This window comes from Pygoscelis adeliae, unplaced genomic scaffold (genome assembly GCF_000699105.1).
Source record: "Pygoscelis adeliae isolate BGI_AS28 unplaced genomic scaffold, ASM69910v1 Scaffold342, whole genome shotgun sequence".
Classification (NCBI taxonomy): domain Eukaryota; kingdom Metazoa; phylum Chordata; class Aves; order Sphenisciformes; family Spheniscidae; genus Pygoscelis; species Pygoscelis adeliae.
The window spans coordinates 942,636-964,036 of NW_008824437.1; the positions used below are offsets into that span (position 1 = coordinate 942,636).

The 21,401-nt window shown below is 41.9% G+C and overlaps 1 protein-coding gene across 1 annotated transcript in view; it reads left to right on the forward strand.

Moving 5' to 3' along the window:
* The window catches only part of COL22A1 (collagen, type XXII, alpha 1), a 215,563-nt gene that overhangs the window by 38,428 nt on the left and 155,734 nt on the right, over positions 1 to 21,401 (forward strand). Inside the window, exon 3 of the mRNA XM_009320934.1 lies at positions 4,735 to 4,809. Within this exon, the coding sequence (XP_009319209.1) occupies positions 4,735 to 4,809 (75 nt within the window). The remainder of the gene's footprint in view (positions 1 to 4,734; positions 4,810 to 21,401) is intronic.

The window sequence follows — 21,401 nt, forward strand, 5'->3', positions numbered from 1 at the left end:
AAACCAATAATTATCAGGCGCACAGTCACTATAAGGTGTGTGAGCATCTTTTGAAAGTGTTCAGGATACATTTCCCATAAGCAAATGTCCCCAGTGCTTGGAAACAATTGAGTGCCTCTTTGAAAGATATACAGTGTCCATTTCTCTCGGAGATGCAATGGTCACTACGCCTACAATATTATTTCCCAATATTTTCTGTTGTTACTCATTTGTACTTAAGCAGCTCCTGCAGCAGACATCTTATCAAATGCCCCTCTGTTCCAGAGGACCTTGTAGGTTGGAGTGAGGGAGGACAGGGATCAGGGTGGGAAAACAGAGTACTGGATGTGACACAGTCATCTCCTGTCAGTTCTGTGTGCCTGTGGTTATTTGTAAAGATCAACCCAGGAGCAGGGCAGGTAGAAAACTGTTGTTCTTGAGTCAGCACCAAGGCTTGTGTGAGGCTGAACTGGGTTGTCTGCTTTCTCACTGATGTGGGACCCGCAAAGAGTTCTGAACAATTTGGAGATCAGTGAAAAAGGAGTGAAAAAGGAGGCTACAAGAATGAAACAGTTATCCTACGTTAAGCAAGTCATCTGCTGAGGAGTCTGTCTCTAGATGAAGGAAATGAGGTTTCAGGTGACAGCCCTGGATGGACCTTCTGGTTGTGAGAAGCAAGTGACTCTAGAAGTTCACCAGCCATCATAACAAAACACAGTCGTCTTCGGCAAGTTTGGACTACTAGAGCATAACAATAGCAACAGAGAAGAAAGATACTTGGGAAAACATATATCTTCCTACTACAAAGCTAATTATGGGACTTTGAAATGATGATAATATATTGCTATTAAAAAATGAAAAATGATTCATATGTATAGCTATAGACCAGTTTGCCTGATCTCACTTGCAAAAAAAAAATAATTGATGTCGAAGCCAGTGAATAAAATATTACAGAATGGGAATTATTAGGTATTCCTATTCAAGGATTATAATTTTATGACAAAGAGGTCATCTCTAACAAAACCATTTTCTTTCTGTGGGGAGTTACAGTTTGGTTGATATGGTAACTACCTAGATATAATACATCTGTTCTTAGGCATTGTTATTGCCTGTTGAATGACATTTGCATTAAAAAGTAACACGCTAAAATGGATTAAGAGCTGACTGATCTCATGTAGTGCAACCATAAAAGGGATATATAGCAGTTCTGGTGCTATTAAAAATTTCCATGAACAACATGGACATAAACGGAAAATTTTTGCTGATAAAATTTGTGGATAAAACAAAGGGTTGACAGAATATTACATAAAGTTGAGGACAAGGAAGTAGTTTTAAACAATATGTATTTGAAAGCAACTACAAGCTCATACAGATTTGAATGACGGCCAGAGAGGACGTAACAAGGACCAGCGGCTGAAAGCTCGGGTCAGTCAGTTGTATCTTTTTTGCAAACCTGTAAATGTTTACAAATTAGTAGAGATGTAGCTGCAGTGCAGATTTTATTACTCTTTCTGCCATTTGCAGTGCAAATCCTCCAAGTGCTGCGAGTGTTTGCTCAAAGTTTGGCCAGGCAGTAGCAGAAAGAATAGGCATAAACACTCTTCTTTGATCTTAAAATGTTCACTTACCTTAGGGATCTCATAGAAAGGCTCCACAGGAGAGGAACGGCTTTCGTCTTGCCTTTCCTGTCAGTGCACCCCTGGGTGTAGCAATGAGACCCGATTGCTGGTTGGGACCGATAGATGTGCTGTCAGTCTGGCACACGGCTCTTTTGGACACAAGTAGCCGTGCTGCTAATCTGGATGGTAAAGCACTAACCTCTTTTGTGCCTCTGTGAATTATTCTGTAGCTGGAAAGTGAGCATTGCAATTGTTTTCTTTCCCTTGTGGACTGTTTATGCTTGTGCCTTAGATGCAGACAGGAAGGGAGAAGCCAAAAGGAGCACAGGACGTGTAAAATGAAGGCCAAAGTGAGGCCACAGTTCTTTAAGAGGTAATAAGAGATTTAAAGGACAGGGCTAGAAGAAAAGAATCATTTTATTAACATTGGCATTTCTATTTTTTGTGGTAAGACAGTTCTGCACTAAGGCCAAGCGGATGAGTTTGCTGTATAGTCCTCGTTCCAAAATAAAAGCTAAAACCAGGAAGATTTTGCTAGCTCATACCTCCCTGCTAGGAAGCCACGGTACTTTCTAATTGGACTTGATGGAGAGTGTGTGATGTCCTTAAAGATTGGAGTGATAATTTATGTATCTATAATTCAGACATTACCTCCCTGTTGCATGAAGAGGTACACTGCTGTGTCTGAGATGTTTTAGTCTTCCCTGTGTATCTCTCAGGAGTCCTGGGCAGCAAAGTTGAATGACATTTTTGTGATTTTATTCATGACTTCCATTTGTTTACTCTTTATTTGGGGGAATTTTGCTCATTTTGATTTCTTATGTTGCTTATTTTACTGCGTAGCCGTACATCTTGCAGTTCCGAGACGGGCTCAGAAGTGCTGTTTACTGCACTGACTCAGTGCCTGTAACCAAAAGATCATTTGTTGTTAACAAAACCAAAATTCAATGCATCAGTATATCATCTGCACAGGGCTTCTGACACTTCTAAGCAAATCTTTTGTCAGTACAGCTTAGTTTTGAATGGGAATAGAGGTGGCCTATCTTTGGCTCTTGCAAGCCTTAATGGTTTAAAAGTTTTTCAACTTTTAAAGTTCTCCGAAAAGAGAAGAGGCTCCCTATTGTGTTGGAAAGTTGTGCAGACCTCTGATGGAGGGGAGCCTAGCACATGGTTTCACCTGTCTGATGTTAAGACATAAGCGGGTTTGACTGAAGTATCCTGGCTTTCAAACCAACAGGCATCAGGGAGCACAAGAGACCTCTGGCTAAAATTTGCACGAAGTGACCCTGTGCATCAATCAGTATTGGTTCCTGGCGTGGTGAAAAAAAAAAAGTGACTACTCTGAATTTTATCTATAGAAGCAGCAGCCCTAAAGATGGTCCAATGAAAATCTGACATGCCCTGGGTAACACACACTTGCATGAGCAACCACTCTCTGGCCTCCCTCACTGCTGCGGCAAAGGGGTGGCTGAATGTGTTCGACTGCTTTTGATTGCTGTGTTGGGTGTTGGGGCTTCTGGCAATGGCTTTTACAGTCCCCTTTGGTTCCACTGAGCTGAGTGCCACATCTGCAGCCGATAATCTGGACCGTAAATTCATTAGCACAATAAAGCAGGAAAAATACCTGATTTCATTGCTAGGCTTAACCAAACATTGTGGAATATTGGATTTTTTACTGAGAGTCAGGAAGCAGGAGGAGAGATATAGGGCCCGCTGGCAGTGTCCTCAGAAAAGTCTTTATTTGTCTCAAGATTTTGGATGTAGCGTCACACACAATTCAAGGTAGACCTGCTGTAGAAAGTCTTCAGAGAGCCCTGAGAGATTGTGCCCCATTGGTGAGGGCATTTCCTGGGCTTGGGTCACCCTCAGCTCCTGGCTCCCCATCCCTTAGGGAGCAGTTGGCCCTTGCTGCTCCTTCACAAGCACAACAATGAATGATACTGAAGGAATAACATACTAAACACCAGGTGGAGACGATGCTAAATACCATATGCATCAAGATAAGTATTGCAACTGCAAAGGATATGCGTATTAGCATGTGTGCAACTGGGCAAATGAAGGAATGGGACTTGGCTGTCCTCACCTGGCTGTTCTTTAAATCAGAGAAAGGACATGAATGTGGGGCTGTGCAAGCGGTGAAAAGTCAGGGGTTCATTTTTATATTCTTATTAAACTGATTCCTTGAGTTACCTGTCCCCAGTGTCTACAGGTGTGCAATTACCTATCGATCTGGGAAAACAAAGCATAAATAAATGTTACTTCAAAGAAATGGCAGGTAAGGGGTGGATAGGTAGACAGTTCTCTGCAGAAAAGCGTTTACCTGTGATTGTGTTGACACTCATTAGGAGCATGAAAAATGGCTGACAAAGGCTGGGTACTTTCATGACTTTTTTGAAACCTGTGTGTAGGGGTGAATATTCTTCAAAGTTTTAGTCATATTTAACGCTGCTTTCTGCTTGAACAAACTCAAGGAGCAGACACCTAAATAGTCATGGTCCTGGAGGAGTGTTAACAGGGGAATCACATGTAATACAGTAAGATATAGGAGAGCGGGCTTCACTTTTTGTCTCTGACACTGGCCTGTGATGGGACCTTGTTGTGACTAAAGTCACTTCATCGCTCTATGCTCTGGATTCCCTTTCCTGTCTTAGCACTTTAGGTTTGAGATTTTTCTGAGTAGGAGCTATCCTTTCTGAAATGTTTGAGCAGCACCCCAATGTCAGTTGAGCCTTCAGAAATTCCCTTCCAACAAATCTGAGAGTGGAATAATATTTTCAATTTTCTTCAGTTTTTGTGACCTTCATGTAGATTTACACACTAGTGAAAGAGAAAAACCCAGAGTGATGTCCCAGCTGAGGGAAAGGCTCAGATCATCTATTCTGTTTGGCTTCTTGGCTAGCCAGTCAGCAAAAAGTGGCTCAAAACTAGACACAGTGTGTTGGGTCCGATAGGGGTTAGGGGATAGGATAGGGGAAGGGTAATTTAGGGCATGCAGAGAGAGGTAACCAGAATTATTGCTGTGGGACCATGCGCAAGTGTTGGACAAAACCCAAGAGATCAGCTTTTGTTAGTACTATAGCGTCCAAAATGATGTGTTTACCTGTGATAATTTTATACTGGTTCTTTTGCTTTCCAGATGTTCTGTGTCCAAATGTCCACGTGGAAGGAGATCGATTCAAACACACCAGTGGAGGGACTGATGAGATTCCAGGTAGACACACTTTTCTCCTGTACCTCTGGGAATTGAAATAATGTAACTGTACATTTCTAGTGTGATGTTCTGATTCATTACACCTTTCCTAGTTGGCATTTTCTTAATCCAACACATATTCAGTGGTGGAGAAGGACATTAGAAACTGCGGGGCTGGAAAAGAGTTGTCTGTTGACAAACTGTCATCAAGCAAACTAATCATGAGCTTTCTTTTGATATGACAGCAAATTAAAAAGCCAATGGAGCTTAGTGTAGTAGATAGAGTAATGCAGTAAGTCTTGGAGATTACTTTTTTTTTTTACCACTCCATGTTTGGTGAGTTTTAATATCCGTTTATTTGATCTGTGATTGTTGTGGGACATCCAAGCACAATGGTAATTACCACTGCAGAAATGCTTATGTATGTGTATAAGAAAAAAAAGAAAAGATAAAAAGCCCCAAGAAGAACCATCTTTTCTGAAATGCTGGAGAAAAATCAAGAGGAAAGCCAGTCTGGTGATATCTCTGCTTTTCTGTGAGTTCTGATATATCTTTCCAGCCAGATGAAGGACTTAATCTGTCAGATATATGCGTGGGCTGCACCTCTTTTCTAGCTCCCCAAGACTGTTTGAGCTGTTGGCAGAGAAAAGATGCCCATCAAGGATGTACTGGGAATATCTGTGACTGACCCAAGAACATAAGTCACTGCAGTGGGAGGCCGGAGGCTCTTCTGCAATTTGATTATGAGTAGAAATGGTCAAGGTTTGACAGCTCTGCTACTCGCTCAGGGTTTTTTCATTGGGGGATTTTCACTGCCTGCACAAAATATCAGTTCCAACTGTGCTGTCTGTAGGCAGCTTATTTTGGCTGCAGTCTGATTACATCTAAGCCTGTGATAATGCTGGGTGGTAACATCTTTTCTGGTCATTAGACCCAAACTCATAATCCCGAAACACCCATTTTCAACTGCTGTCTATTGCTAGGTCTTGCATCAACTTGTTCTGACAGTCCTCCTGTCACTGGGCTGTATTCAGCAAATAGCCCTACTGATTCTGAATGAACCTATTCGCAGTGGAAGCTGCTGCTCAAAATGAGTGGGAGGATTGTGTCTCTCCTCAGATGATCGTCTTCTGTGTGATCCTTTCCAGAAGATGTTGCAAATGGCTGTCTATGTCTAATCTGTGTTTATCTGAGTGGAATTTTAATTCATGTGCTAATTAATAGACTCTATGCTTTTATCTGACTTCAAAAATATAAATATTCTGTTGAACAGTATAAAGGACAAGCATCCCACTTCAGGTCTGGTGCAGAAGTTTAGAGTAGAGTGAGGTGTAGATACATATATGCATATATATTTATATATCATAGAATCATAGAATAGTTTGGGTTGGAAGGGACCTCTAAAGGTCATCTAGTCCAACCCCCCTGCTGTGGGCAGGGACATCTTCAACTAGATCAGGTTGCACAGCCCCGTCCAACCTGACCTTGAATGTTTCCAGGGATGGGGAAACATTCAAGGTCAGGTTAGGCAGAGCTCTGAGTATATATGTATATACTTAAGCTCTTCTGTAAAGTTTTTGACTTAGTTTTCCTTTTATCTTCAAATCCCACTTCCCTCCTAGACAGCAAGTCAATATTCAGCATTTTAACTTAAAAGATGACTATTTTAACTTAAAAGATGACTTTGCAGTCTTAGATCTGTAGATTATTTCAGGCTGGAAGGGACCTATGGAAATCATCTGGTCCAACCTCCTACTGAAAGCAGGGCCTACTTCAAATTTAGGTCCACTTTGAAGTTAGAACAGGTTGTTCAGGGCTTCGTACAATTGTGTTTTGAGTATCTCCAAAGATGGGCATTCCACAGGTCCTCTGGGCACCTGTTCCAGTTTGGTCACTATCACACTGATTATTTTTTTTTCCCCTAATACCTAATCAGAATTTCCTTTATTGCAACATGTCTGTTCCCCTGGTTAGACTGACATTTATTTGACCCAGGGGACCTCTGTTCACTGTGAAGTGTAAACATTCACCATGCCATGCAGTGACTTAATAACAAGATTGTTATATTATTTGATTGAAGTGACGTGCCTGGCCCCTCTTCACCAATCAAGAGGATTTGTAGGAGGCCCCTGATTGCTCTTATGCGGTGTGACAACAATGATCTCTTTCTCTTCCTGTTCCTGGTGATTAGGAAATTGTCTGCCTTTCCTCTGGAAAAAGTTGAATGGATATTCTGGGTCTGCTAAAGGTCATTGTGCTGGTGGAGATGGATCAGTATAGGACCAAAATGCTGTTCCACTCCTTATGTTCTCCTTACATATTCCATAGCATTTTCTGAAGACTGTGGGCCCCTGGGTCCAAATACAACAGAAAATCATTGCCTTCTCCCAGCTAAAGTAACTGGAAAATTTCTGTTGGCTTAGTATGCTATGTTTCCTCTTCCAAAAGGATGTGTTGTGCTGTTACTTGTTGGTGAAAGGCTTTTCTGTTTTGCTCCAGAGGACTGCGCTTCAGTTTTGAGAAGCAGCCTGCCTCCTGCTCCCTCACACTTGTCAGAGCATTTCAGCTCTGGAATTTCTGCGGATTCACTGCTGACAGCACTGGGGGAGGCTGTTCCTCTGCTACCCAGGTCCTCATGTGTTCAAGGATTTGAAGTTAACGCCTGTATCTTGTGTTCCACTTGGAAGCTTAATGACAACCAAAATTGATCCTTGCCCAGCAAGCTCCTAACACAGAACTTCATAGATATATCTTGCACAAGCTTGTTTCTAGATGGACGCAAAGTGCAGCCCCATAGAGTGGGAGTTGCAATAAATTTCATTTTGGGGACAGGGAAGACAATATTAAAAGGCTTCTCAGATTAAACACCTCTTCCCTCTCTTAGACAGGGACAAAACATCAGAACTGAAGGTAAAAGGGACAAAAGTCTTTCTGGGGATTCTTTTTTCTTATATTTTTATTGGGTGACATGCATGGGCAGATGGTACAGGCAATTCTTTCACACGAAACATCACCAATGCCAGTCCTTTCGTGTACACCCTACCTGCATACAAGTTATAGCATGACCTGCTACCTTTAAGTCTGTGTCTGTAGTTAAGTGAATGTGAATTGAGTCACCCTGGATTAGTAGAAGTAAAAATAGAAGCTAAATCATAAAATGAGCTATAAAAGGACAAACGTTGGGTATTGAAGGGAACCAGCAGTGTGACTGAGAGGTGGAAGTTGCATGGGATGTTGTTAAGTCAGAGGCTGAGAGTGTGGGTGAGGAGGATGGCTCCATGCATAATCAAGTGAATAACTGCATCAAAAAGAACATTATGAGCTGGAAGAGAGCCAACAGCCTAAACTGATATTTTCCTTTTAAAAGACACGTGATTTTTTTCTTTAGACAAACAGAACTAAGTAAATCTCATCTCTCTGGACTTCAGCAAGCATTTGTTGAGTACTGTATTGAAAATCACTGCTAAAGTGAAAAAGGGTAGAGATTAATCAAAGTTGTAAAGGGAGCCAGAAACTGGCTAGCAGGGAGATAATGATGAAGTTTCTAGGAAAGGGAATAACAAGCCAGAGAGCAGACAGTGGTGGACCTCCTCAGGGTCCAGTTTTAGGTCTAATCTTCTCTGTGAATTACCACTATATAGATTGGGATCGGAATATCCTTGAAGGAGGAACTGGTTGGCCTCAAAAATCTGGGAGTTCTTCCAACTGACTTGAGACTATTGGTTTAAAAGGCCTGTTATGGTACTTATGGATCAATAACAGGACTTTGTGCTATAAACTCATACTCTGGAAACTGATGGTGTCTTAGGCAGCTGATGTTTTTAAGTCACAGTGCTGTACAGCTGGGGAAAAAGGCAAAGGACAGTATTGGACAAGGTAAAGTAGGTCTTGTAGAGATAGGGAAGAATTCATGAGGGTGGACAGGGCTTTGGTTACTGCTTGTCTAGAAAAGTGTGCTCAGACCTCCTTAGCTCAGGAAAGATGGATTCAGCCTCATGGAGCTATTAGTGTGTTCAGGAGCCAGAGAGACTATTTTCAAACAGGAGATTCAAAAAATGGGTCTGGTTAATCTTCCAGTGTGCAGGTGGAAAGGGGAGATACTACTGCTTTCTGCAAATATATCAGGGGAACAGCGGAAGGGGGATAGGGGAATCACTCAAGCTAACGGACAAAAAGTATATAAGAAATGGGTATCAACTGTTTAAGAGATACATTCAAGACTTTAGAAGAAGGTTTCAAACTGTCAGAGATATGAAGTACTGGAACGAGCGGTGAAGCAGTAGTAATGGAGACAAATAAACAGTGATGGACAGTCATGAGTCCTCTCATAGCAGAGGATTGTACTCTATGACCCTCTGGTATCATAGCATTTAAATAACAAGTCACTAGTTGTAGCATTCGGTAAGGGCTGCCACAGTGAAATAGGATTGCATGAGGTAAGAATATATAGGCAGCTTTACTCTACTACTGATAGAAATTTTGGCAGTGAAGTGAAGCGGCATCTGCTTAACAGTTCATAACACGTAAATTCAGAATATAAATGTTGCTGCATGCATTAGAAATCACACAGGGAATTTTGAAAGAAAGCAAGAAATCTGGTTAGAATACCAGGATAAACACTGTTTCTCTTCCAGAAAGTCTGATATTTTAAAGCAATGCTTAATGATACTTTAAACAAGGTCTTACAGCATCCTTGTGGGTAGCATGTTTTTTTATCAAGTAGAGAAATGAAGACAAAAGAGGGTTTAACTCATCTGCCCTGAAGTGTTCAAAATAAAACCCCAGTTGTAATACTTAATATCTCTTATATTGCTGAATTGTCATTTTGGTTCCATCAACATTTAACAAAGGATCATGGCCTACTATTAATCATGACCAGGCAGGAAAAGACAATGATAACATTTTGTACCCTGAAGATGTGCCCCTTGTGTATTTTTATGAACCATTACATTGCATCGAAACAGCACATGAAAGTTATTGAAAATGAATTGTACTTCCTGAGGTTTTAAAATTTCACATTTGAATTATTTGTATTTTAAACTAGACCTGCAGGACATGGGACTTGGTTGCAGAAATCTGGATGATGCCTAGAATTAAAAATGGGCTGAGCTCTAGTCCTCAACATTATCCACCAGAGGAGATAATATTCCTCAACAGATACTAACTGCTGTTTTCAGAGGGAATCTGCCACAGAAGTAAAGGAAGACCTGCAATGTTTTCTATAAGTGCTAAGAGAAATTAACGCTGGGGAGGGATACTTCCAACCACTACATCGCATTATACATCCCATACAAGCCACACTGGATGGTGTTAATCGGGCAAGGAGGGAACATAAAAGCCCTGACTCTAACTCCTAAGTAGTCGCAAAGACTGTGTGTATCAAGAACAGCAGAAATTGCATTATGGGTTGTACCACAGATTGACCTCAGCTTCTAACTCTCTTCCCCATCTCGGAAACCTCCATGTGCAAATGAGCAAAATGCCTGCGTATTTATGACCTCTGTGTTTTTCTGTAGCTCTATAAAGGATGTTTGGGCATTTTGTGATAGAGGCACTGGTTGTAAAACTAGTACCCTACAATTATAGACTGCAGTGGCTGGGTTTAACTGTCAGCATGTCTCCAGTGTCCTGCGGTTTGCAGCACAGGGTTCGCATTCCAGAGATGCCGGTGACTCACCAGCTAATTATAATATCCCTGGGACTATTTATATTTGCCCACTAAAACACGTGGTAGCAGGAGGAAATTGGAGTGTCCAGGCTGTTGAACCTGCAGAACGAGCACATTAGACCGATGTCCTCCAGGGGACAAAAGCGTTTTTGTGGTGCCTGTGTGATGGGTGTTTTGCCCTCCCTTTGCACTTGGCAGTCCATATTGTCCCTCTCATAGTCTCCTTGGGAACCCCCTGAGAGGCGAGTGGAAAATCCATGAATAGCTGCAGAGATTTGTAACGGATCACTGTCTTCAGACAGTAGATGCACAGAGACGGTGGTCACCAGCAAAGACTGCACATATGCGATGAAGGTGAAGCTGGCTATTCATGCGGACCCCAGCCACTCTCCTCTCCATCCTCAGTGCTATACCTGTATAGGCAGGACTGGATACACCTATGATGTGGATGGGAAGTGGGACAGAAGGATGAAGCTTTGCTGTGCCATGGCATAGCCACTTTGCTGTCACATTTTTCAGTGACCCTTCACTAGGCAAAGATAATGGGGAAAGGGCTAAGGGCTTCTTATTTCCTCTTCCCCCCCCACTTGCCCTAGGAAGTCCCCATATAAAATTTCATAAAGAGTGATTAGCACTGCCTTGAGTGCTAATGTTCTCCATTCTTTAAGGATCTGGAGAGCTGAATTTGAAACCTGGTTCCTGAGACACATACAACTGGCTATAGCTGCTGTATATCCATGAGAAGTATATAGGGAAAGTAGCAGCTGACCTGTGCCTGTAGTCCCAAGAGTCATTTCAGCCTCCTGTGAGGTGGAGAAGATGGATGGACTTGTGCTGTGGGGTGGATTTGTCCTCTGGGCTGGTAGGTGGGATACCTTCAGTGCAGGTGACCTTAGTGAGTCCCTTTTAGCTTTGCTTTCTGAAAGTCTGTGTACTGTGCAATAGCTAATCTTAACATTAGAGCCTGGATCATCGCACTTAAAAGACCTTTGAAGTTTTTCAGAGGTTGCCAAATGATTCACCCATGTTCAAGGACATTTTAATACCCAGTAGCTCCAAGAAAACTAGGTCAGGCAGGCAAATAATTACCATCATCTACGACTTCTAAGTGTAGCCACTGCAGTCCTATGGGCTAGCTCTAACCTGTGCATTAGATGTGCACCGTGGCATGCCTGGTGTCCAGATCCCCCAGTTATCCAGATCATCCCCACCAGGGACCTGTGGTGGTTTCTTTTGGTCTTATGTACCAAGGAATTGCCTTTCTACAGAAACTAAAGAATTGGGAAGTGAAAGTGTACAGTCACCCCAACAGGGGGTAGGGTGCCACCAAACTGTGCATCTGGATTAGGAGCCTGGAAACAGTCAAGCATCCTGCAGAGTACACATAACCAAGCCATCACCCACAGAGCTGGGTTGAGTTCTTTGAATAAAAAAACATGTTTTAAATGAATCTTTTTCCTAATATGGTCAGAGATGTAGCTATTACCCAACACCATGGATCTCAGTGGACTTCTGGCACTGTGAATGACTGGACCGATGCTAGGCATCAGATCTGTGCTGGAGCAGGTAGCCTGGCTAAGCTGCTCAAAAACATCAGGGAACATGGAGGACGAATACTGAAGTTACTTTAGAATCTGCTACTGTGGGAAGAAAGCTGTTAATAGCTGAATGGTCCCTGTAAAAGCCTTTCTCTGGTCTGAATCCCAGCAGTGGCAAATTCTGACTTCTGCATTCACACAAAAGACTTAATAAGGGTTAACCATGCACAGGAATATGCACATGAGGCATTCGGATCTACCTGCATATTCAAAAAATAAAAATCAATCTATCCCTAAAGGCTTTTTCTTTTTTTAAACTTGTAGTATTTGCTTTATCCCAGAAGTTAAACAAGCCAGGATTTTTTCTTATTCCAGTGCATTCGAGGTTGATGAAGAGGAAATAAATTTGATTTTTGACTAGTCACAGCCCAAGAAGGAACCAGTCCCTTGGCTATAAAAAGACTAATAGATTGGCTAGCCATGAGGTACTTCCAGATATTTCTTGATCCAAATATTTTAGATTAATTCTACTTCAGAAAGAGATTGCTGCACAAGAGGGTCCTGGAGAAACCATCCCATAGATTTTTCATCAGTGCAAGCTTTTTGGCCATTATGCACACATGGTGGGAAGAAGGTGCATATATAATTTCAATAAACTCCTCCGAACACTTGGAGTTAAATCAGTCTGTCTGATGTGAATGGTGTCTGATGACAGCTGTGGCCAGGTTTTGGTTTACCTGTAGGTCTAATCTGTTTTGTACTGATCATCTGGCATAAAGCAACCACCACAGTTTCTTAGAGAGCAGTCCCTACCTGCTTTCATATTAGGCCTTGCTCATAGCACCTAAAATTAATGAGAATATTTTTATTTTCATGAACAACATGTTGGTGGGGTTTTCGTATAGCCCAGATAGTAGCATTACAAGGAGACTCTAGCAGGCTATGTCTTCGTAAGCTGTTTTTCCTCAAATACATTGTCTTACCCTGAAAATAATACTAAAGCAAGCAGTAGGAGTTGTTGCTGGTTATGCTGAATTCATCAGTCCTGCCACTCTGCTCTCATAAACACTTATCTGCTGTCATTTTTCCTCAGCTATATGCATAGAGTCCTCTTGGGTCCACCTTGCTGCCAACAAAACTTTTATTCAAGTAAATGTTGAGTCCTCCCCTCCCCACTGCTGTCCCAAGTGGTGAGTTTGCAGTTATGCCATTTTATGGCTTTCCAGAGGAACGCAGAGCACCTTAGCACCCGAGGAACTCAAAAGAGGGCTTCAAAATAGAGGAAATAATTAAAATCAGAACCTAATACAAATAGTCCTGGTAAGTTCAGCTGGTGGAAGCCTATCTGGCATACAAGGACATCAAAGGAATAATGAACGCCTGTTTAATCTTGTAAATCACTGGAGCAGGAAAGGAGCTGAAAGAGGGACTGTGGCACTAAGCCAAATGTCCATCACTGAGAAAATGGAGAATGACTTGAACACAGGAAAGCCTTCAGTAATGAGGCAAAGAGTTCAGTGTCAAAAACAGCTTTCAATGTCGTTCAATATGCCACTTGCAACTGTCTGAAAACTGAGAGGCAAACGGGTAAGAGAGAATGAGTGGACTGTTGTAGATAAACAGAACAATGCATCACATAAAGTGGTGTGTTATTAACATGAGTTCAGGTGTTGAAAGGTGCTGCCTGAGAGGCAGCCGCTGTAGACATGTGTTTATTTCCTGTTTTCACAACAGGCTGGGGGTTAGATTACAACAGCTCTTTCCACCAGGTGAGATGGCTAAAACTGTGTATTCACTTATTTGCTTGTGGTTTTGACCTCTCTCTCATACTGTCTCTTTGGCCTAATTTTCTCACTGGTTTTATATCCCTTTTATCTTTCCTGAAGTGTTATCTTTCCTTTCCTGTGTAAGGCTACCAAGTGCTGTATCTGTCCCCTGTTTTTGACTGAAGCTTTAGGCTGATGTTTCTGAAACAGAGTGGCCCTGTAGCTCAACCTGGTCATCGCCTGCTCACCTGCCTCACTGCCTCCCGAAGCTTGCTCCTTTTTGAGGTATAACTCTTGTTATATTCCTCAAGCAAGTTTTCTGCTTCTCATAATCCCAAATGTGGATTGGTGCTTGAGCTGAGATCAAGCCCTTTTTGTGATCTGCATGGGACTCTTGTGGCTCGCTGCTTTGCTAGGGCCAAGGAAAAGTAGAACTCGCATCTCCCACAAGTTGTGATGCGGAGGAGGCAAACCAGGATCAGTAAACCAACAGCCCGAGTGGTGGCATCGTGTATCAGGGGTAAATCTGGTTTATTATTGTTATAAAACTGAGACCATATAAAGGATCCTCTAAACCACCTTATGGAGTATCACCTAGAAGGTAATAATAGGCCTGCTGGAAGATACCTTCTTCATGCTGGTGTAAGAGCTGTTCCGTGTGCTTCCACAAAGCCTCATTATTAGCTTCAGCTCTTAGCTGCTGTCCTCACTGAAGTCTGGTAGATCTGGTGAGAAGAAAGTCAGACCAGCAGGAAGTGCTGCTTAAATCCCAACCGTAACATCTGTGGAAAAAAAGGGCAATTGGTTAATAGCAAGAACCTGTTTAAAACACTCTTGAGGCCCTTTAATCTGTAGGCTCTGGAAAATTATATAGTTCCAAAATTCCTTTGCAAGCTGCTTTTAAAATATAGCAAATTAATTTTTTTAATGACTTGTGCAACCCCTTTAGTCACCGCACTACTTCATGCACGGCTTGTAGGCAGCCAGTAAATCTCTCTGGTTTGTTCCTCCAGTGGTGCAGTCCTTAACGCTTTGGGAATAAGTCAGATAACCACTGCTGGATGCTGCTGCTGAATCAAACTGTTGAGCTGGGAGTGCTAGATGTGGGGTGAATTATCCACACAAAAAAATAAGCTGCTGCTTTTTCTGTCTTTGCTGGAAAGGTGAACTAGAGAGGAATAAAACAGTGCAAGGAGACAGAATTTCTATGCATTGTAAGTCTTTGAAAACTACTTCTTTCAACAGCCAGAGAGAGTTTAAAAAAATTAGTCCAGCAAAAGACTTTCTTTCAAACCCCTTTTTACAATCATTCGCAATGAGACAGGTCTAAACAGTTTCTGAGCTGCAGGACTCTGACCTTACCTGTTGTTTAGATTACCACGAGCAAACAAGTGACACCTGTGTGCCCCACAAGGATGCGGGGACAATGTGAAGATTTAGTGTCTAGCTGCTTTGACATTGACCCCAGTGTTGTCATCATAGACAGCTCACCAACCCAAGCAGCTGGTCATCAAGAAAGAGGAAAAGGGTTTTCTGACTGCCTTCTGCCAGCACGCCAGGAATATGTTGAAGGATGATAGCATCAGTGTGCCCCTCACCCCCTCCTAAATACTACTTCTTGTTGCCAAGTGGAACTATGGTTGGGGCAGTGATATACTGATATGGATGTAGGTAGTTTTAACGTGGTGGAAGAGCCTTGGAGATGGAGACTTCAGTGACCACTTGAAAATATCCCTAATTGTCTGATGCTCTGTCAGCTCTTGCCAGATTTCCTTTCCTGTGGAGGAAGGAATACCAGGAACAGCAAAAATGCTGTAGCAGATGATGACTACCATAACAATAACAGCAACACATGGTGAATGAAGTAGTAGGTCTCCTATTCAGGGTTTGGACACTTTTACTTCTATCTCAGCTCTGAACTGAGACACATCTTGGCTGTCCAGAAATACCGGTTTTCAGCCTAGAGCATTGTGGAAGATAAGGATGCTAAAGGTTTAGATACAGTAGAAGAAAAATCATACCCCTCATCCATACTCTAACTTCAAGTAACTAATTGCCAGACATAGCTGGTTCAATGCACTATTTAACTTTAGAATATGGCATGATAACTTTTTTTTTTTGTTACTTTGAAAGTATATATTAGCACAGAAAGTAACTAAGACAGGTAACAAGAATGAGGGCTCTTTATGGTTCTAATAGCCTTGCAGATAATACTGGAGGAATTGAAAGGGATGTTCAGGATCTAATGAGCACACAGGCTTTTTCTTGTGAGTACAGGCAATCCATGAAGGCTTAACTTTCAAGACTGCAGAAACGTTAGGCAAGAAAATTGGTAAGATCTTGTATTTGCTGAAAGACTCCCAAGTGATATTGTTCTTCCTAGGAATTTATACACTCCTCTAGTCTACCATAAAGTTTATTGCCATTGACCTCCCTCTAGTAAAAGGAACAGATGCTGTTTTATCACAGGCAATATAGATTGCTATTTTCAGAAGTCTCAGAGAACCAGTAGCTGATGACAACCTCCCTGACCTTGGCGATTGGTGATACTCCATCAATACATTGACAAGGCTGATAACTGAGCTGAGAGTTTAAGCAAGACCAGAGTATGGAGCATTTCCTGCAAAAGCTGCTTTGTTTTATATTGATGCTTGTGGCTGGAAATCCTCCATAATAAATATATTCTGGACGCATCACTTGAGGCTCTGATGTCCAGTGCCTTTCCTGATTCCTTTCTCACCTGCTTTCCACATTCACCTCCAGGCCATTGCCTCACCAGAAACTTTCACAATTAGAAGTAGCCCAGTGGTTTCCCCTGGGAGTGTTGTCTTGTGCTCCTTGGGAATGCAAAGCAGGAGACTTTCCTCAGAAGGTTTCTTCAGACTAAAGAAGAAATTAAGGGTTCTGTCCTACTTTGAGAAGACTTTCCGAATGGGCACACTGCTGTGTTTTCTGGCTATTAAAACTTCCCTTTGTTGCTCTGGTTTTCTGGGTTTGGGTGCTGTTTTAATTTGGTGGGGTTTTTTGCCTCTGAACACAGGACAGACAGGAAAACCTCAACATGCACACTAGCTGCCGCCATGCTGTCCGTATCAGATCCTTAATGGAGCCAGGCAGAAATCCAGCTCGTACTCAGGGCAACCAACCATGGCCCCTTTGGTCTGGTCTTGAAATAATTATCTTGAAACAAATGTTGTAGGACCACTGGACAAGTACAGAGCTGTTTGATCATCCTTTGGCTACACCAGAGTGTGTGGTGGGGTGCAGTGTGGACATCTTTCCTGTAAAAGAGAATCTGGTTGCGTATTACAGTTAGATGATGTAGAAAGTGTCCAGTGCCACGTTTTGCCCATCTTTTCCCTGTAACAGGCAAATCTGCGTGTGTTTTCTGATTCTGGAAAAATGGACTGCTTCCTGTAAGGCAGTTATTACTTGCAAGTAAAGAGACATTCGGCTGATTTGATCAGCAGAGCAGTGCATAAGAAATTGCTTTTCAAGCCAAGTATGCTGTTAAGAATCTGAGCTTCTCTTTCAGGTCACTATTCTAATTTTAATGTTAATGGACTAGAGTGTGCTGCTTTTCAGGAGATGTAATCATGCTACAGGGTTTCCGTGGCCTTATATTGTTTTAGTAGCTATAATGAAGTAGGAGGCTTATGATCAAAGAGCATTATTCATCTTATTAATTGCCATATTTATGGCATTACTGATTAAATAGTTTATAAGCCAACTGGGAAACCACACCTGCCCTGGTACACAAAAAACCACCTTTTAAATCAAAGCAACTGAGAACAGGAAAGTCCCACCGTTTCATCCTGTGCTGGAGCATGGTGCAATGACTGGGTAACGGGAGCTTTGTCCTTGCTAATTTAGGCAGGTATGTTCTTTCCCATTTCACTTGTGGAGAGGACTGGGAAGCTACGTGTAGGATCTCATTTTGCCTATGGCACTGACAGCGTGGTCCCTCCTTGGTGGTGGAAAAACCAATGGGCAGCCCATATTTCTGCTGTCAATCCAGCCCAGAAATGCTGTATGCCAGACTAAACGGCAAGTGAGATGTTTGGGGAGAGATCTAAGTGAGCTGTTTCCACTGCGCTGTTAGCAGCCAGACAGTGCCAGGTGTAAACTCCTCTTCAAGTGTTGGAGAAAAGATTACAGCATCACCTGTTTTTTTACATGAACATTGTGGTTCAAGACTAAATTAAAAGCATCATGCTGTCACCCTCACAATCCTCGTTCCAGTCCTAAAGTCAACAAGGGAATATACTCAAACCAAAGTGCTTCCAGGCACATGAAGTAGACAAATTAATAACAATAAAAAAATACTATATTGTCCTTCAGCTGAAATAATCTTAGAGGTCACTGTAAAACACAAATTTATTTGGAACTTTCCCTATGTGTCTTCTTTCCAGTCCCAGCTGGGCAATCTGCCTTGACTAATTTCTCAGCCTAAATGACAATATTTGGGGTTTGTTTGTTTCTTCTTCCACTTAGAAATGGGATGGTGTCTGTTTAAGGAGACTCTTACAGTAAATGGTCAGGATAGCAAACTTAAGATATTGCTGGTCTGAATTTAAAAATCTGCAACCTTTATTCAATCGTGATGGCAAATGAAGCAATAATATGTTACACATGATTAGTTAACATTTTTTTCCTCTTTACTTCTGCTTCATTCACTGCACAAAACAGATAGCATGCCCTATGAGTAGAATATATCTCACCCAACTTCAGCAGTCTGAAAATTACTGTCTGTAAGGCCTCCCCTTCTGCTGATTGGAAGGAGGTAGGCACTGCCAAATAGTGATTCAGCCTGTCTGTAGGTAGGTCTGAGACACATGCGATGAGTCATTTTCCTAGAGATTCCTACATTTCTCTGCTGACCCACAAGGGAACCGAGGCAACCTACATACATTAGATGTCTCCTTTTTAGACAGCTAGAATCAGGTGAGATGCATCTCACCCTCAGCACAGTTCTTTGTTGTTTAGTGTATGGCCCGATGTCACATTTCCTGTAATGCTATTGAAATCCTTCAGCAACTAAAGTGTCCATTACCTCCACGGGCTTTGGTTGGCAATGGGGTATCTAAGAGTGGAGGCTATCTCACCAGCTAGCTGAGGTTTAGCATGCAACCTGAGCATCCTAAGCTCTCTTTATGTCAATGGAGACAAACACGCACTTTTGGCATCTGTTTTAATAAGAGATTAATCTTTCAAAAACTAACTGAATGAGAGTCCCTGGTATTACCCTGTCTAGAGAGCTGACATTTAGCCAGATGAACCCCGTGTGAAGTGCTCTGTAAATATGAATTAGTTGGTTTCATAGCTCCCTCCAAGGAAAGTGGAGGCAATATCTCAATTTGACACAGAACAAATTAAGAGTGTGATTAAAACAAAACCATTTTCTGGTTTTGAGTGTGGACTCTGACACATCTAGGGCTTAACTTTCCTGTGGACGTACATGACATTTTTCAAAGAACAACCCTCATTCATTCTTTAATGAAAAATATATCAAGACATTTGCAATTTGCCAATCTATGGCCTGAATAAGAAAAATCCTATTATGAGTTACCTGTGTGCTTTATTCAATCCTGAATGCAAATGAGATAGTATAAGTTATGAGTGTGACTTATTTTCATTACTGCAAGTTCTGCTTGCAAAATAGTTTTAATAACCTTGCATATGTTTCATGGTGTTATTTAGGCTCTCTAAACTGCATGTCGTTAAGAAATCTCGGGAAAAAAAATGATTAAATCTGACACTTGTTTTGATTGGAAAAGCATGCTAGTGTGCACACCTTCACAGTTGCTCATGATGTGAACGTTAGCTTGAGTTGTCGGAGAAAGATGAGAGTAAGTTTGGGTCTGAGCTAATGATGGGAAAACTTAGCAAGAAGTTTTTGTCACTGCATCTTTCACTTGCGTATTTTGAGCAATGGAGCTTTATGAGCTCCATGTGATGAGCAATACAGCTTGAGGATTCTGGTGACTTGACATTATGATGTCACTTGGGCAGCATTTGAGCCTTCACCATTCACAGCTCAGCTGCTGTGAATGGTTAACAATTTCCCTTGATAGTCAGTGTAGTCTCTTCTTACCAGCAACGCCCAGCTGCCTTCCTCACATTTCCGTGGTTGGTGTAAGTGAAGGATATATACTGCATGGTGAAGTGAGCTATGGGAGGGTTGATATGGACAGGTCATACTGTTTTTTATGTGATAGCCAGAAGGGAGCTCTCATGTTCTGATAGGGTCTATTTGCTACAATTTATAGCTGCAATCGTGGCTGATTACAGTACGTCAGAAGGGTGTATCACTGGAGTTGTTGCAGAGGCGATTATGAGGTGGAGCCATGAGGCCCTGGAGCATCTTAACTGCCTTATTTGCCCTCCTGAATGTCCAGTAATAGCTGAAAATAGAGTGGACAGGAGGGAAAAGCTGTTGACAGCCAGGAAAGTTACTGTAATAGAAAAGGCCTCCATTTGGCACCAGGCAACCATTTCTGTCTTTGCAAATAATTAAGGTTATATTTCCTCAGAAAAAGCTATTTCTTTTGAAAAAGCTCCATGATGGAAGCTTTATGTTTTATTTGCTGTCTGCTGTCACATCTTGATTTGCCTTGGGACTGGCCCACACAGGTTTTTTTGCACCTATTTATTCCTTTACATTTGAAGAATAATATCATTAGGTGGGTGCCTTTTCCTGTTGCAGCTGTTTTCAAGCCCTGCAGTGGCTTTCAGCCTGTGGGTTGTGAAAGGTTCACGAGGGCAATTAAGAAACCCAAGAATCTTAAGGCCTAAGTTCACCACACAAAAATGTTTATCTGTCCTATGAAAGTTTTAGGAGCTCACTAACAGAACAAAGTTAAAAGCACTGCCATAGTTCAAAATCAATTTATCAAAATAAGCTACTATAATATCACCAGTTTTGTGTGCTGGAATTACACCCACAGGAGTTAATTTGTGTAATTGTGCATGTGTGAGGGGGAGAAGAGGTTGGAAAAGCACAAATAAAAGAAAAACACAGGTTCTCTGCTCAGTCACTCTCAACCTGACTTTTGCAGTGTCTTTGCCTCTAACTCCACAGTGTGTCTGGTTCTGGGAGTGGCTATTAGTTTGGACGTGCATCCCGTGGAGCCAGTTTGGAGCTAAAAGCAGGATGGTTGCATCCACACAGTACTGCACCTCCAGGAACTGGATGAATTCAGGAGCATGGCACAATTGTACACCCACTGTCCCTGGCAGTTTAGCAGCTGGGACTTGATGTCGCAAAAGCATGGGTTTGTTGTGGCTGGGACCATATTGATTCTGGAGCTGCATAGACCCACATGTGTGGTTTATGCTTGAGCTAATAAGCCTTGTCAGAACAAAGTCAGAAGCTTTACACAAATATCTGCAGTGAAGATTAATAGCTCATGATAATGACGAGTTGATTGGACTAAGACTAAGTTGTATTAAAAAGTTATGAAAAGTGTATGTAGTCAAGTGTCTTGGACTAGCAGTTTTCAATAAAGACATGGACCTATTAAAGCGGATCCATAGAATAGAATCATATAATCATAGAATTGTTTAGGTTGGAAAAGACCTTTAAGATCAAGTCCAACTGTTAACCTAGCACTGCCAAGTCCACCATTCTATGGTTCTATG